General features: G+C 47.4%; 1 protein-coding gene across 1 annotated transcript; it reads right to left on the bottom strand.

Annotated features, from left to right (window-relative positions):
* Positions 1–8466: 8466 nt before the first annotated feature.
* On the bottom strand, positions 8467–9384 carry DNAJB8 (DnaJ heat shock protein family (Hsp40) member B8). The gene has a single exon (XM_068201926.1). The coding sequence runs from the start codon at positions 9206–9208 to the stop codon at positions 8573–8575; it is 636 nt and encodes a 211-aa protein (XP_068058027.1). The 5' UTR covers positions 9209–9384; the 3' UTR covers positions 8467–8572.
* Between the last annotated feature and the right edge of the window lie 8520 nt (positions 9385–17904).

The raw sequence follows: 17904 nt of genomic DNA, 5'->3' as shown, positions 1-17904 counted from the left end.
GTGGGGGGAGGAGGTGGGAGCAAAGGGAAGAGTGAAGAGCTGATTCAGATTTTTGACTGTTGGATATGGGCAACGTGTGGTGCTGTGCTCCTCCAGTCATTGTGCAGCAGCCATTTCTTATCAGTGCTAGTGTTGAATTGCAAACCAAGTTCATGCAGAAGTCATTCACTTATTTTTTGAAGGAAGAATTCATACAACCTGTGATCTATTCTGGAATTATTCCCCAACAGGGAAGGAGGAAGAAAAAGGCTGGTGGTGCCTCTGCTGTGAATAATTCATCCCATCCTACCAGCGTGGGTGCTAAGTGACCCCTTTGCTTGGCCCCTACTGGGGCTGGGGAGGAGGGCGGGATGCCTCCCATATCTCCGTTCGCTGCTGGGGTTAATAGGGGCACTCAACACACACAAGCACACTCTAAGCAGGGTCAGGGGGCAGCCAACACATTGTGACCTAAAATTTGACAGCTTTTACTCATTCCACGTTAGGTGACCCCACTTCTCTTTGGGCAACTGCTTTGCCCGATGCCTGTGCCTGGGGTGCACAGTGCTGCAGGAGCCTGGCTGGTCCCCTCTGAGCACTGGGGACAGCAATGTCCCCTTGCACAGATGCATTCTTTGGCCTTATATTCCATATCCCAAATTGCCACCCAGTATCACCAGAGGAAATGAAAAGCAAGAGCAGCTGTTGAGTGACCAGCCCCTGTCTCTCTGCCATCTCAAGTTGCTTGAAGATGCTCATTTCTAGATAATTTGTATTTCATCCCACCAGGTCCTGGTGCTGTGTTGCAGCACGACAACCCTTTACAGCTCACCACAGGGCCCTGACAGCATCCGGGCTGCTGAAACACCAGGGAGGGACCTGACCCTGGTCAGCCCACGTGTTACCATCCATCTCATCCAGAGATTTATTTTTGGTAACTGCAGTGTAAATAGTGGTAAGATCTCTTCTTGTGCTCCAACCAACATCCCTGAGAATTCTCACTGATGCTTCAGTTTTCTCCCCTTCCCCTGAGACAAGGCTTTGAGGGCAATTCTCTTATCTCTGCTTGTTTTGTTTTGGTATATTATGTGGCAGAATGTCTCGAGGTGTCTCTCCTCTTTCCTCCTTTCCAGTTGTCTGTATCCTCCATCACTTTGTCACCCTCAGATGCTTGTTAGTCTCTCTGTTTTCCTCCTTGTCCCTACTTGGTCCATTTGTCATTTTTCCTCAATAGTCTACACTCCTTCCTCTCCCACTTCTTCTCTGCCTCTTGTTTCTCTCTTGTTTCTCTCTTTCATTTTTTCCCCCCTAGTGTCGGAACTTCTTTCTTTGATTCCCCCCCTCCACCTCCCACCCTTTATAGTGCTGTTATCTGTGATTTTGGCAAAGAGCACATTTATTGGGGAGGAATATCCCCATGGCAACACAGCAGATGGTGACTTTTGATTAACTTGGCTTTTTTTTTTTCCCCGACTGCCAAATCACAATCCGTCTTTGAAATTAAATCAGGCTGTGATAGCATCAGTTGTTCTGGAGAGGGGACGAGAGAGAAACAAGACTAAAGTATTACAGCAGGAGCCAGGATGTAATGCAAATTCATGTTTTTTAACCCCAGCAATAAAAACCCCTGTTCGTTGTGGGAACGGAAGGGACCACAAGAGAGGGAATAATAAAATTAAAAAATTAGATTAAGAAAATGTTATCACCCTACATGGTCTCCTCACTTTGACCACACTGGAACGCGTGTCTCTAACACCAGTGTCGCTCCTTGCCAAATCACTTGATGCTGCTGGGCCTCATTCTGCAGCTGCTTTAACACCATTGAGGGTTTTCCTCATGCCTTGGGTAGTGGGAAGAGGCCAGGTTCTTAAATGAGCAGTTCAAGCAACTATTTATTTACAGGAGTGTAGTGTCCAAAGTGGGAAGGAAAGAATTTGCAAGCAGCAGGAGGAAGGCAAGAAAGCAGCTCTTGGAAGGCATTGGAGGGAGGTGAGAGGAATTCAGGATAAAGTGAGGAAGCAGAGGAGCTGGAAAGGTTGGATGGCGTCACTGAGCCAAGATGCTGAGTGATCAAGGGCATGGGAAAGTGAGGAACTGTCTATATTGGCACCAGGGAGGTCTGAGCCTGGGGAAGGAAGGGCACAAAGTTCTGCCAGCCACGAGGAGAGAGTTACAGGGCATAGCCCCATGGAAGATGGGAAAGCAGATACTGAAGTCAAACAGTAAAGAACTTTCTTGAATGCTTGAGAAGTGGGTGGTATTCAAGTCCCATGAGCTCCTTTGCCTGGTGCTTTTTGGAGGGTGACCAAAGGTGAATGCAATTGAGTGCTAATTGTAGCCAAAGATAAAGGAGGGCTTGAAAATGAAAGCTGGAGGAGATGACTAATGACCCAATTCATGGGTCAGTTCAATTTCATGGGAACTTAAGCTTGTCTCAGGCTGGAAGGCTGCTGGACACTATCTCCACTTACTAATGTTCCCCATACAGGAGGTTACAAAGTGGTTGTCTGGTCTCAGCACTGACTCCTGTGGATGAAGTGAGTTTAGCAGTTATGGCTAAAGGCAAATGGTCACATTCAGTCTTGGTGAGGTTCAGATGAGATAAAGGAGTTTTGTCATAGAATCACAGAACACACTGAGTTGGAAGGGACGCACCAGCTTATCAAGTCCAACTCCTGGCTCTGCACAGGACACTCCAACCATCACACCGTGTGCTAGAAAACAAAGTCAGAAACAAAGTGCTTCAAGGGTTAAAAACCCTTCCTCTCTGGGGTTGTAGCATGGTATTTTCTGGTACTGTGGAGAGCAAGCACCCATAAGCACTTGGCACGCATTGTGTCAGCCTTCAGACACTCATATTCTGTCACTAGGTTCTCTTCTGCCTTCACAAGGAGGCTCTAGCTTTTCATAGCACAGCCTGATAAAAATGTTTCTCCTGGAGGAGCTGCTCTTAATGTAGGATTCAAACCTGTACCTTTCTGCAAAAACTTTAAAGATATAGGATTGTCCTGTCCCTTACATTAAAAGGAAAAACGGAGAAGCTCCCACTATGCTTTCTGAGCAGCAGTTCATATTTTCTTACTCACTAGGAGCTCTGGGCCACCACCGTGTCTCTCCCACTGCTTATTTTTAGTCAAACTGGTACTCGTACCTACTCTGCTGCAGGGGGCTCTGGGGGTTGTTAAGTTCTTCCAGAATAAACTTTGTCCAATAGATAAAATTTTGCTGCAGATGTTGTTTCTTCTGTTTGAGATCTCAGTTCAGGAGTGTTTTGTGTATGCCAAGTGTTAGATCTGATGTTTTTTGAGGAGAAGATAAGATTTAGGTGCAGGAGATGAATCAGGTAGGGATGCCACTGGAGCTTAATTGGCAAGAGATATTGCAGGACCTGAATCTCTCCTGTGAGGCACAGGCACAAGGGAGAGCTCCAGTCTGCAAGGGTTCATGTGTTGGTGGGAAGCATCAGAGGAGGGTTTTGTGAGCACAGTGGGGTCTAAACTGCTGTTTAAATCTCAGTTTGATAGACAGGGGTATCTAACCCATGACTCATTCTGTTTAGATGGCAATCCTCATTCAGACAAGCATTTGTAGCTGCTGGGTGCTGTTTCTCCCCATTTTGGTCAGATTGTCATTTGGTTTCGTGCCCTAGGCACCTTGCCAGTGGCTGTCTTTCCCCAGATCTCCCCTCGCCTTTCATGAATGTCTTGTAATCATGCTCTTCCCTTGCGTGCAGCCCCCAGGGTGGTTGGCATGCAGCGTGCCAGGGTGTAGGAGCCACAAGCCGCATGCCTGTGCGCTTGCTCTGCCCCCTGGTACGGCGGTGCCCCAGGGTCTGGTAACATCCAGCGGGGTGCGGGAGCTGCTGATGGACAGAAGCCAGGCCTGCGGCGTGCCCTGCTCGGCTCTCCCCCTTGGCTCAGCATGTGCTCCCCGAGGGTCCCGGCACGGCGAGCGCGGATCCGCAGGGCTGCGATCCAGCCCGTAAGCGCACAAGGCAAAGCGGCTGCAGCACCGCGACGGAGAGCTCCCGCCTCTCCGGCCTGACACCACGTCGTTGTGTATTGATGCCATGACACCAGCGCTCAAAATAGTATCAGGACAATTTGATTTCCTGCAGATCTCAGGATGGGGTCATAAAAACGGAGACTGTTCTGGAGAAATGGGATAGGGTGGAAATGTTTGTAGTGACATCACTGCCACTTCCATGCCAATGGCCTCCTACTGCTGTGAACATGTGATTGTGATTTTGCTGCACGCTCCATCAGAGAAGTGCCAGACTGGCTGGGGAGGGGGAGAGAGGGAGAGAGGAGAAGGGGCGGAAATATTCTGTTCTTGTATCTCAATTCAAATATCTGACAACAGCCTTGCAGCCCAGGGTTCTGCGTGATCAGGAGTGGGCCCATGGAGCTGAGACTTTTCCCAGATCAGCAGAGCTCAGGGCATTGCAGCAACCTAACTGGGGGCTGAATAAGGACCTTAATTTTATGGTGGAGGGTCTTGGTCTGCATTGGTGTGCTTCAGTGGAGAGTTGGGTGGTCTTGTGCTCACCCTTCCTCACTGGTCCCATTTGCTTCTTATGTTACTTTTCTTGGCAAGAAAAGACCTACAGGCTGAAATATGGCTACAGCAACAATTGCAGACCCGTTGTAGCCATATTTTAGGCCATTATAGGAAAGAAAAGATCTCAGTGTTGGAGCTTCACCCATGAAGCAGAGAACAGCAGGGAGGGATTTAAGTAGCTGGGGATACAGGAGGAGAGAAGGGAGAAAAGAAAGGGAAGAAACAGAACTCATCACCAAAAATAAAACTAGATTGTGTCTGAGGACATTACAGGAGTAAATCTCATGTCAGTTACTCCACAAACAGCACTGAAAGCTGCAAAGCCCATCTTGCTAGCAAGGTTCCATCCTCCCCAAGCAACAGCCAGTGGAGATCAGCCCTGGATGTGCCCAGCACATGTAACCTTATGGGGCTGTGGAGGGGAGCAGTATCTGCAGGGGCATGAGCAAGCAAAGGGATCCCGCTAATGCACCCGTCTATCAGATTAAGCTGTCAAAACCCAAACCACTTCCATCACTGTCCAAGGAAAGACTCTCACTCTGCTTAATGGGATGTCTGTCCTGTTGTTGTCACTCCAGGGAGAGTGGCCTCTGCCACCACCGTGTGCAGCCGGCTGTGAGTTTAAAATCCTATTAAACAGAGACTAACAGTTGCAAAAAAAAAAAAAAAAAAAAAAAAGCAGGTATCCCCTAGTGGGGATTTAAAGATGTTTAGACATAATTTAATTTTCCAAGCAGATGTCATTATTGTTAAACAGTTGCCCACTTGATATGTTCAAGTTGTTGGCTGTAATTGCTAAAATTAGCAGGTCTGCATAGAGCAAAGGTCAGTCGGTTAATATCGTGATTTAGTATTTTATGAAGTAATTCCAAATGCTTTTATGTATGTTTTTGTTTTTGCAGCCTAAGCCCACATTAAAGTAGTTGTGGGCCCTGCTAATAAAATAATGACTCAGCCTCTCAGTGCAGGCTTCTGGCTGCATTCAGGGATGGAGCTCGAGCCACCCTCACTCCCTGCTCTGCCTGGTGCCCCAGGCAGCCAGGGCCACACGCTTGGGTCTGGAGCTGCAGTCAGAAGGGAGGCTTCCAGCTGCCCCCAAGTGTGACATCTTCAGGCAGAACTGGTGCTGGAAATGAGCCCATCAATCCAGCAGTGACTGGAAGGATGATGGGCTGGTTTCCATCAGCAGAACTGGAGTTGGACAAGGCAAAGACTCACAAAGTTGTGCTGTGGCTGGTTGGACATCTGGTGCTGCCTCCTCTGGTGCTATGGCTGCTAAATGGCATGAGAAAAAGTTTTTTAAAACCCCTTGAAGGTGTTGGTGCTTTGTTGGCAGGCTCAGGGTTAGTATGATCCAATGTCCTGGAACAGAAAAGGGTTTGCTTCCAAGCCAAGGTGTGTTGGGGTTCACTTACAGAACTTACAGAATAGGTTGGGTCTCTGTTATTTACTGTAACAGAGACAACACATTCCAGGGGTGATTTGGGCACACCTGGCAGATTTATTGCTATTGCAGGAATGCAGGACTTTGCTAATGCAGATTGACCTGCTATCTTACCACCAGACCTTCATGATCTTGGTTTGTTTTGTTTTGGTTTTTTTTTAATCTCAGATATTTAGCTCACAGAAAGTGCTGCGAGGTGCTCTGTGGTCTGCAGTGCACAGGAAGAAATGGAAGAGGATCTGTAGGTCCTCCTGGACTCGACACTTTCTGGGTGAGCTGGGTCCCTTCCCAGTCTGTGTTCCCTTATTCCTTCCAGCAGGTTTGGGTATGTGCAGCTGCCAGAGCTGCCCCAGGAGATCCCTGCTACTGCAAGCAGGGATCGACACACTCTGACCCACAGATGGAAAAAGGAAGAACTTGCTCTTAGGTGCTCCTTTAGATAGTAACACAGGAGAGGGAATTACTGACACAGGCAAGAAAGGTCTAAGATATATATACTCTTGTATACCTTTGTCTCAGATCAGGAAATATTGATGTGCGTAAATAAATATCCCATTAGAGACAAAACTGAAGCAAAGTTTTAGCCCTAGGAAGCTGAAAAGGTTGAGAAGCTGGGAATTCAACTCTGGTCCAGATTTCCAAACATGTTATTTTGATCAAAGACCATTTCAGTTTCCAATCCAAAGTGTGCAGCTTGATTTTTATCACTGTTGTTATTATTGATCTTTTTGTTTGTTTGTTTTGGGTTTTTTTACCTTGGACTTCCTCTGAGGCAGCATAATGTAGACTCAAGAAGCTATCTCTCATGAATATGGTGTCCACAGAAGAAGTATTGGTAGAAATACTGACTTGTGTTTGCTCTGACCAAAATAATATTTCTGTATCAAGCCCCTTAAATATTTGCAGTTCTCAGAGTCCCAATGTCTGCAGGACTGTTGATGGCTCCCAAACTGTGGAGGAGCAGCAGACACGGTTTGTCCCTGCACGGAGGTTTTCCCTGCTCCATTGCCACTGGTCTCCCTCCATACACCCAGCATGTAGTTAAGCTTCCACTTGCTACACAGTGCTGTCTTTTTCTTACTGGGAGAGGGGCTTAACAGCCCTTAACATAACAAATACAGTTTTTGTCTGTTTTTCCTTGCTGGACATGGCATAAATTGCTAAAGATGGTAATTTAAGCTACATTTGTCTTTACAAGAGAAAAAGGCTTGAATAAGGGGTGGCAGCATTCTGGCTAATTTAACTTACTCCTTAATGCTCAGAGTCCTTTACTAGCAACACTACCTCACAGTCTCCTTCAAAGCACAGGAGTCTGTTATTCCCATTTTACAGCAGAGGAAACAGATGCAAAGACCTGCCCAAACGCAGGCAGCAATTGCAATCTGGATTAAAGTGAAAATGTCCCTGAAAACTAGTTCCAGTCTCCAGGGAGACATCACTGGGCAGGGAAAGCTGGGAAACTCAAGGGAATGTAGCGTGGGACCAAAAATAAGAGGTGTGTAAGATTTTAAATGCTTAAGGTGATCTGGCCAAGCAAGAAACAAGGCTCAGCAGTTCATGTCAGCCCAGGGGAGGGCGGAAACATGGGGAGTGTGTTCCGTAGCTCAGTGGAGGACAAGAACAGCGTGCTGGCAGGCTGTGCAAGAAATGCATTGTGAACTGGCTCTTGCAGCTGTGAGCAAGACAATAAGGATGGTAAAGCATCATCTAAGTCTTCACATCCAGCTTTGCACAAAGAGGCTGAGCTAAACTCAGCCCCCTGGAATCTGTTGGCTCATGGTTTGAATTTAGCTCTTTGTGTTTGAATGACTCCAGGCAGAGAGGGAATATAGATTGTCCCAGTCCAAGAGCCAAATTCACCTTTTCCCTGCTCAATTTCAGCCCCTGAGCTATGCAGTACTTCCATCAGGGTGTCTGGTCATAATTTGCAGGGCATTCTCAAGGAAGCCCCAATTTTCTTTTACAGTTGGAAGAATGATGTTTTATTCCTTCCTCTGGTTTTTTTTTGTTTTCTATGACATTCTCTCTTCTCTAGGCTCCCCATGTCCCACTGACCCCTGCTAACCTTCTTGCTCATGTATAAAATTTTTTTCAATGGATATACATCTTCTCATACACCAAAAGTAGGAAGGATATTCTTCACTTAGTATCAGGATTGTGTATGTGAGTCACATAAGGCTTTATTCATCCAGTTGGTAGAATTTAACACTGGCATCTCAAGGAGTGGGAAGGGAACCTATAGCTTGTTATAGGGCTCTCTTACGTGTCTTCCACAAACCAGCTTGTCTCCTATTGCTGTATTAATCAACTTGGTCTCTTTGGCAAACCAGCAAGGTTGCTTTCACATGTATCTGTGATATATATTTACTGAATAATCACTGTCACCTCATTCAGGCTTTGTGGACTCACACTCTTTAGTTTAGCATAGCCATATCTTTACCTGTGAAATATTTTGTTCCCAACCATTGAGAAGTCTGCATCGGTTGTGTCATGAACTCAGCATTTATTGATACTGTTTGTAGTAGATCTCATCAGTTGAGCTATGAGAGCACATCCCACAGCTTGCAGTTAATGCTTGTGCTGGTGACATTAAGAATTCAGGTAGTCTCTCCCATTGATTATTACATACTTCAGCTGGCCATCTTCTTCCACTTCTTTTGTCTCCTGCCCATCCTCAAAGATTTTCCGGGTGGTGATGATCTTGCCATTGATCTCTTCAGTAGTGGTTATCACTGTTCTGAGACCATATGGTCCAGATGTGTTTCCAGCAAAGAAGGAGGTGGGGTGCCCGCTGGGACAGAATGAATTCTGTTGCACAAATGGCTCCCTGAACCTTCCTTCTCTTCCACTTGTGCTCTGCCAGGTCTCACCATTGATTCTGATGTCTAAAGGGTTCAAGAAAATACATGTAAATGGATACATGCCTCCAAAGACCTCTTCTTGATGGGGAAATCCATGATGGAAACCAAAGCTGTTATAACCCGCTACAGTTCTCTCTCTGCGGGCTCTGCTTTCCTCAACAGACTGGTCATAGAGTGATCGCTTCTGAGGGTCAGACAAAATCTCATATGCTTCAACAATTTCTTTGAATTTCTTCTCAGCTTCCTCCTTGTTTCTGGGATTCTTATCAGGATGCCATTTTAGTGCCAGTTTATGGTAGGATTTCTTAACAGCATCCTGTGAGGCATTTTTTTGCAGTCCAAGGACCTTGTAGTAATCTACCATCTCAGAGGAAAGCTGGGGTTGTTTGGAAGATGCCTGCTTATCTCTCTTCCACCAAGGTTGATCAGCATGCAGAGACTCCTGGACACCCAGTGACACTGCAGTCCTCGGGAAGAGAGATGTTCAGTCTGCCCCATGAGCTGCTCTGTCCTGCTGCAGTGCAAGGCCACCAAGAGCTGCTTGACCACAGACATTCTTTTCAAACCTGTTGCTCACAAACCATGACATTGTGACCTCAGAGAGGGTTCAGCCAATCCTGGCTCAGTTGTCCTGACCACATTCCAGGGTGAGTTGGTTGTCACTGGCCTTCTGTTTATAAATGTAGATCATGCACATGCTGCTGCATCTGCTGGATGTAACTGTGCTGACACAGCTGTGATGTAGGACTGCCATAGAATCATAAGATGGTTTTCATGGGAAGTGACCTTTTTTAAAGGTCATCTAATCCCTGCCCCCTGCCATGGGCAGGGACTACTTCCACTACAATTGGTTGCTTAATACCCCAACCAAACTGGCATTGAACACTTTCAGGGATGGGACATCCTCAGCTTCCCTGGACAATGTCTTTCACTGTTTTACCACCCTTACGACTTTGTCAGGTTACTTTTTGCCTGAACCCACCCTACCATGGGATTTTCAGATACACAGTGTGGATTCATGTGCAATCCAGGGAAGTGTGGTGTAGTCAGGTCATATTATCCCATGGGACATCATTCCTTATGGCAGCAGCTATAGGGAAGCTGCAGTTTGGCTACCCATAGTTCAGAAAGAGTGTGGACAAATCAGAGAAAACCCAGGGAAAGACCATAGAATGTGACTAAGGGATTGGAAAATACACTCTTGAGTGACAGACTTAGGGAAAGAGGAAGTTCAATGTCAGCTACATCACAGTCAGCAAGAACCTGCATGGGAACAGAAATTCAGTGCCACAGGGATCTTCAGCCTCCCAGACAAAGCAGTTGGAAGGTATCATTAGCCAAATTTAAATTCAAAATACATTGCACATCCTTCTTTATGAAGGTAGCAAATCACTGAAACTTCCCCATGTGGCCATTTTTAAACCCTGAGTGTGAATTTTCCTAAAATCAAGATTAGATGAACATCATAATCTTTTCTGAAATTATAGACAAGCCTAACACTTTCAGAAGAGCCTAATTTTCATGTGGGTAGTAAAATAAATTCCCAGAATTACCAACCTTAACCTCTTTCCTATGTGCCTTTTTGGATACCTGTCCCAAGGTGTGTATGCATGTACAACAAGGATGACCCAGGAACTTGACACAGGCAATCAAATCTAGGGTTATCCTGCATCTGTTTCTATTCCTTGGATTTGCCATTCTGGTGGGAAATACAATATCCTCAGAGGGAAACACTGCATGAAGAAGGTCTCCAAGGAAGTGCCAATAATGAGAATTCATCTGTCTGTAACACAGTGTCATAAACACCTACTAACAGCAGCATATGTTGCAGATCACTGCCCTCTTTTCCATTATCCCACACTTTGGGAAGAAGTCAAGAGCCAGCCAGACCAAAGAGCATGTGCACAGCGTATGAGCTGGCTGCTGTCCTAGCACACAGCCGGGGTGGGGGGGCTCTGAAAGGAAGGGGCAGTCATGTCAGCCTAGAGAGAGCAATGTCACAGAAGGAGGAAGGCGATTGAGCTGACATGTGTTGGGAAAGGTATTTGTGCTGCTGGTGTTCTCACTGGTCAGTGATGGGGCAGTAGCACGGAGGCTCTTGTTGGATTTGGGCAGTAAAAGTTGCTGCAGGGCAGTGCATGTGTGGGGGCTGGAGCTGAAGGGAAGTGCAAAGGAGCAAATGAGCTCATGGTCCTGTGGACTCACCTCACTGGAGAGATCTCAGCTTTTGCCTCCTTTGGCACAGAAGTCTTCTTAATTACAGAGTAGCTGTGCCACGTGAATTATTTTTCTGCTGGATGTTGTTTGTTCTGTAGAAATGGCAAAAGTAACCTGGGCCAAACAGCAAGCTGCTGCAGCCCATTTGTGCTCAGAGGGCTCTTTGCACTCCCAAAACACCCTGAACTGGTCTTCTACACTGAGGGAAGAGCTAAGACTTGATCACTCACTCAGACTGTAGTCTTATGCTTGAAATCTTCACAAAAGGGACTAGATTTTTTAAGGACTGTCCATTGGACTTGAGGGTGATCCAAGCTTACCACTCATAAGTCCCCAAAAGGTGCCAACAGCTCCTAACCACTGCCAGCACAGTCCTTCTGCAGATGCTTGGCAGAAATTTCAAGAAGGATTGCTGTTCCTACTCTCTAATACCTAGAAGGGAAAATAGGACATCAGAAAAGTCTGTTGGAGAGGGTCCCAGGCCAGTTATCAACTTTGGGGCTGTGCACGGAAGGGAGGTGGCTGCTTTTTGCTGTGTCTTTGCAAAGAATCTCTTCCCCTACTTGCTTTTGATGCTGCAAGCCCATTTCAGACTGGCTGGCGCACTGGGTTATCTGTCTTGGATTTAGTGCATCCTACCCAGCTGAAAAGTAGGGAGTGTTTTTCTCCTGTCATCCCCAAACGGAGGATGCTCACTGCCTGTCTGTCTGCTGCCTGCAGCAGGCGTCAGTGATTAGCAGCCATTCAAGACAGGCCACTGCTGTGAGCCAAAAGGGTTTGCAAGGAAAAAAGAAAGGGTCAAGGAGAGGCAGGGAGAAAGGGAAATGAGACATACACACATCAAGTAACTAGACCCAAACTGGCCTGGCAGCCCCATCCCTAGAAACCAAGGCTTTGAAATGAGAAATGTTTTTCGTATCTTAAATCTCAAGTACAAACAATAAAAGCCCGCCCAGACTGTGTTCTTTGAAGAGAAAGTACGAGTGACCTGAACAGTGGTTATCAGCAGCGTCATTAAGATAAACCCTTAACATGATTTAAAGCATCCGAAACTGAAGGCAGCACTTTCAGATACTAACAAAATGGTCTGACATTGGGGATGAAAATCAATAGTAATCTGATGTCACTAAAAATACTCAAAAGTGTCCCATGGCTGATGGAGGTGAGATTAGTGTAAATATTTGTATTCTAATCAGTGGCACGCGAGGGCTGGAGGCAGCCTTTCTGTCTATTTAATTAATGGAGTGGCTTTTTAAAAGGATCCTAATCATATGTGATTGTATCTGCTTATCAACATTTTTGCTAATTAGATGATATGGAGGCAGTCACTCTGCTAATTCCCTCATCCAAACAGCATATCCTGCACAGATAAAGTACAGTCTCTTTTTAATAAGAAACAATCATGAGACAGACTAACCTTAATGGTGCTTATTATCCGAGGATCTTTGGGATTTTCTTTTCTACCCGCCCCCTCCTTCCTTTTCCTTCATTCCCTGTTTCAGTATGCCAGATGGATGTGGATGTAGCAGTACCTGTCCCCCCCAGTTCCCCACTCCAAGCACTGCCATGTCCAGCCTTCTCTTTCCTCCCAGCCAGATATTGGGACTGTAAGGGCAGGGATTATCAGCCAGGTTAGGATGGGGAGCAAAACAGAAGGCACTACACAGCAAAATGTCCCAAACTTTTTGTTACCCAGATGACAGGTGACATGCAGCCCCAATCCCTGATCTTACTCTTGGCACCCCAGTGAGCCCTGGTCCAGAAAAGATTGAGTGCCTCCAAGTTGTGAAGAAAAAATTATATTAGTATTTTGATTAGATTAATATTAGGAGCAGTTTCTTCAAGGAAAGGACTGTCAAGAATGGGATCAGGCTGCCCATCAACCAGCAGTGGTTGAGTCACCATCCCTCGAGGTATTTAAAAGCCATCTAGTTGTGGTGGGTTAGTGGTGGGATTGACAACACTGGGTTAATGGTTGGACTCGGTGATTTTAAAGGTCTTTTCCAACCTAAAGAATAATTATTATTGTTGTCATCATGGTCTTTTTCTGTTTTAAAAGCATCTGAGGGCAGAGGAGGTCTACACAAGTGATTTCTCATCAGCCCTGTTAATTCTGTGACAAGACTGGGGTCCTTTTATCTAAATCAACACAAGTCAGAGACATTTGTTCCAAGTTCTTTGACTATCCAAACAAACATGAGTCGAGCTTTGCTCCACAGTCAAACTGTCATTAGATGTCTCCCCGTGGGTCAGCCCTGTTGGGGGTAATGCTGTGCTCGGCCTTGGAAATTTGCCTTGAAGATGCCTCCTCACCTCTCAACTAGATAAGGAGAACCCATCCTGAATGTGTGTACCTCCCATCCCAAGAGCATCCGGGTGGAGCAGTGGAGAAGGGGAGGGGCCTGGCGCTTAGTTTCAGGAGGTCTGGAGTTTGCCTGCTGTTTTTGCAGCTGTGATTGTTGAGCAGAAAAGGCTTAAATGACACAGGTTCCCCACTCTGTACAGGAGGGATCATCAGCATGTCCTGAGCATTGATCCCATGTGTCGGGCTCAGCATGGCCATTGGACGTGGGATGGGAGATGGGGTGGCTCTGGGGAGTGCTGACTAGAAGAGACCCCCAGAGACTGGGACATAGAGCTGGATCTGTTTCCAGCTTTTCTGGGACTCAGACTGGGGCTTAAGACTAAATCAAGGATCAGGCAAGAAGACAACCATCTCTTCTGAGTGGTAGTGGAGAAGGGCAGGAACCTCAAAAAAACATTATTTTTTGAGATATGAAGATAAAGAGGCCTGGTCCTAGTTAGTGGAGTCAAGAATGAGCCTGACATGTTTTTTATGTTAGATAATGTCCCATATACAGGGCTGGACCTTGCTTCAGTCTTGGAAAGCCCAAATGCTATTGTAACTCATGTCCATTGACTCTGACCCCAGCGGAGCTCAGAGAACTTTGGTTTCACTGACTGGATCATCTCCATGTGTCATTGGCAGTGTCCTCTCCAGACATGGCTATGCTGAAGCTGTACTCAGCAACACAGTTGGCCGGTCCTTCTACCACTCCTCTTTGGCATGGTCTCTGGCCCTAAATCCTCTCCATGTAACACACAGGAATTAATCCAGTATTGACCACTTTCCCAAAGGGGTTTCCTGCTGCTTGTTCGATGACTGAGAGCTACAACTTGAAAAGAGGAGGGGCTTGTGGGGCAAGGATTGCATTGCAAGCCGTTGAGTCCTGGGGCTTAATGAGGTACTGCTTATCAGCAAAGCATGCTTATCTGGAGCCCGCCAGTGTACCTGCTCCAGCCCCATCATGAGTGAACATGTTTTACCACCCAGTTGCAGGGATCTGGGAGCACGGTCAGATGGCACAGTTCAGCTGATGTGGGGTAACTCGTGAAGCCACAGCAACTTTATCACTTCACAACATCCATACATAGCCACAGCCTTGAATCTTCGCAGGGAAAGAAAGGATGATGAGTTACTGTTCTGGGATTTTCTCCCTGTTTCCAGTCAGTGGGAAGTGGTATGTGGAGCATTCATTTAATAAACCAGAGGGGAAAAGCTGTAGATCAGCTTCTCATTATTTCAGTGCTGGCTCACACCATCGCTTGGGCTGGTGCCTGACAGTTCAGTGTGTTATTTGAGGCCACTCAAGCATTCTGCAGAAATGATGCCACCCTCCTCTGAAAGCGTGAGGTTCATCCAAGCAGGGAAGGCCTGACTCCATTAGTAGGTTTATCGGTGCTTATTTCAGCTCCGTTTGAGGCCTGTGAGGCACTTGAAGAAGGTGCTCCCTTTGAAGACTTGTCCCTGTTTAGAGTCAACTCTCTAGCAGAACACCTCCTGGAGATGTTTTACTGATGTGGACCTCTGAAGTAAAGTAATTCTGTACAGGTAAAAAATGCACCAGTGGTGCTGGTTTGCAGGGCAAGGGAGGAGTCCTAAGTGGTACAAAACCTAGGTGAGGGTCCCAGTGATGTGCACACAGACATGCAGGAGAGATGGTAAGTGTTTGTGCCCCTGTATTTTCTAATGTGTTATACCTACATCCAGCAAGGGGGGCCTGGACAACCCAGGTAGTAGGTGAGGGACTGACCAATTACTTTAATTGGAGTGGGAAATGGATAAGAGCACTGAAACCATCAGGAAGTATGTTCTGGTCCTGCCCATGGGCACATTTTACATAGGGCTGACGGGAACAGTGAAATTTCCACACTGCCTCAGCAAAGGTTTAGTCTGAGTTTATTGCTGAGATTAAAAGACTGGAGAACACAAATTGTAAATGTGATGACTTAAGAGCTCATAAATTCAGTATACAGCCCCATTCCAGAGAGCCTGCATGTGGTGCAGTCGCGCTGCCTTGGGCTCATGAGTTGCCCTTGCTCCCATTGCTCAAACCCACACCCTGCAGGGAGCCTTCTGCCCTGCCTGGCTCCCAAAACGTTGCATGTGTGTGTGTGTGTGTGTGTGTGTGTGTGTGTGTGTGTGTGCACAGATGCTTGGAAACAAACACACACTGGCCAGCGATGCTGTCCTGCCTGTGCACACTGGGAGTTTGCTGCTTATGTACAGACGTGGACTCCCTGCTGCTGCTTCAGCCCAGAAACCAGCACTAGTGCTGGAGCAGTATTTGCAGTCCCTGCAGTGAGGGAATGAGTGGAGGTCCTTGCAGCTAAGCTCCTGGGAGGAGAGGCAGTCGCCCCCTCACTGAGGAGCCATTTGCTTGCATTTACCTGCTATCCAAGCGTCCTTGCTTGGTGCTTGCAGAGGAGCTCCATGGTCTTATCCATGTCCTTGTGTGTGGGCAGCAGGAGTTGCATGGGCAACTTGGTCCCACACGTGGAATCAGCCAAAGCAGCATCACTTCTTGAGTGGAGAATGCCAGAGTGGGAATGATAGAGCTTTTAGAGAGACAATGCACAAATCCTTCCCCCAGTTTTCCACCTGTATCCCCTACACTGGGGCCAGTGACCCCTGTGAGCAGAGGGCTCAAGGAGAACTTTTTGGAGCAGCGCTTAATGTGTCGAGCTGATTCTGAGGTGAGCTGTGATTAGGTTTGTACAACTGGGTTGCAGCTGTCACTGAGCTGGTCCAGGACAAAGTTCCTTGATAAATTGCCTAAGTGTTGTAATCACCTTTGGCATTATGTGCTTTCCCCCCTTTTTCTAGGAAGATGGAGAGCTGGAAACCAGCCTGCTTCTAGGATTCACCCAGCCCATGCCAAAGACACAGCTTTTGGTCTGGGACCCTTAATGTGGGGATGAACACCCAGTGCCAGCCTGGCTGTCCTGCTGAGGGCAGAGCTTATGCTAAGCATAGTCTGAGCAAGGAGAGCTGGGGACAAATCCTGGAAGAACACCAGAAGATACAATGGAACGCTTTTGTTTCTGGCCAAGTGCACCAAGCCCTCAGCACACAGTAAGCATGAAGGGGATGGGCTTGACAGTTGATTCCCTGTCCTTGCACAAGTGTCCAGGGGTCAGTTCTTGGGGAAGGCTGTGCTTTGGCTGTCTGGAGGTAAGCCTCAGACTGCTTTCTGAAAAACAGTGCCCTGCAGCCCCCTGTGCACAGGGCCCAGCACCAATGGCATGTGTGGGGCAGCACTGAGGCTCCTCTGAGTACCAGAGTTCACTTTCAGGGACCAGCACAGGGGCCAAGAGCAGCACCTGCAGTAATGCGCACCAGCCTTTCAGCAAAGCTAAGTCCTCGAGTTCCTGACATGTTTCTCTGAAGAAAGTGGCTTGGGCCTCCCCAACAGCATTGCTGGATGTTTCCCATCTCCCAGGTCCAAGCCCAGAGCACACAGTTTTGGCAGTGCTTTGTCTCAGAGATGGGTCTAGTCTGTGGGGAGAGCCATAGGTGCTGAGGGTGGTGTTTTGTACACCTGGCATTTGCTCATTTCTCAGACCTTCTTTTACCAAACGAGGAACAGAAAAGGGGGAGGTCACTGTTGTTGGTTTTTTTAAATAATTTTTAATCAGTGTAAAATCCACTTTCCTGCTCTTTTGCTTTTGCAGTAGATGTAGCACTCTTGCCACAAGAGCATGTGCAAATGTAGGGCCGTGGGTGCCTGTGTGCATGGCTGGGCAGATGAGGTTTGGGTGCAAACCCAGAGGCACAGGTCCTGCCTGAGCAGACTCAGGAACACACTGTGTATATTGGCCAAACCATGCTGCCTTTTCCTACCCTGGCTGGGCTCTATTTGGCAGTGTTGTGGTCTGGCAAAAGTGTCTTCCCTTGCTTCTCTCCACCCCGACCCTTGAAAACTTTGGAAATTCACCTGAAATATTTGCCATTCCTCAGCACCCTATGTGTGTGACCCACCAGAACTGTCCTTTCCCGGGACTCTGAACGCAGAGCAGAGATAACGTTTAACAGGCAAAAGCAGATGAGAAAGAGATAAATGAATAAGGGGAGGGAGGGGAGGAGGAATGCAAAGGTATGTGGCTGCATGTTGTACTGTGTTTATGCATAAACAGGCTTGCTTATCGATATCCAGATGTAGGCATGAGTGCAGGGTAATATCTCCCGAAACAATAGGCGCTGCTCGGCTCGAGGAGCGCTGCCTGAGCCTCCCTGTCAGATGCTGCCGTGTTATCAGGTTGCAGCAGGCGTTCGCATCTAATCAGGGATCTGAGCCCCGTGAGCCGCACCCGGGGGTTTCGGAGACTCCTCCGGGCTTCAGCCCACTCTGCTCTCCGAGGGGAGAGGGCAAGAGGGGACAAAAGGGGCCAAGCATCTCCGGAGGTGATACTGGTGTGTCTGGCTGTCCGGCTTCACGCTTTGGCAGGGATACAGGAGCTGGTGTTGCCACCACATTTTGGCAGGGGGGCACCGGGGTGACA

The sequence above is a fragment of the Anomalospiza imberbis genome, chromosome 11 (assembly GCF_031753505.1).
Source record: "Anomalospiza imberbis isolate Cuckoo-Finch-1a 21T00152 chromosome 11, ASM3175350v1, whole genome shotgun sequence".
In the NCBI taxonomy this organism is placed as follows: domain Eukaryota; kingdom Metazoa; phylum Chordata; class Aves; order Passeriformes; family Viduidae; genus Anomalospiza; species Anomalospiza imberbis.
Note: the sequence above shows the minus strand (reverse complement) of the source record. Positions and strands in the feature narration are given on the sequence as shown.

Excerpts from the sequence above, each read along its gene's own strand:
- DNAJB8 (XM_068201926.1), bottom strand. The coding sequence starts at position 9,208 with ATGGTAGATTACTACAAGGTCCTTGGACTGCAAAAAAATGCCTCACAG.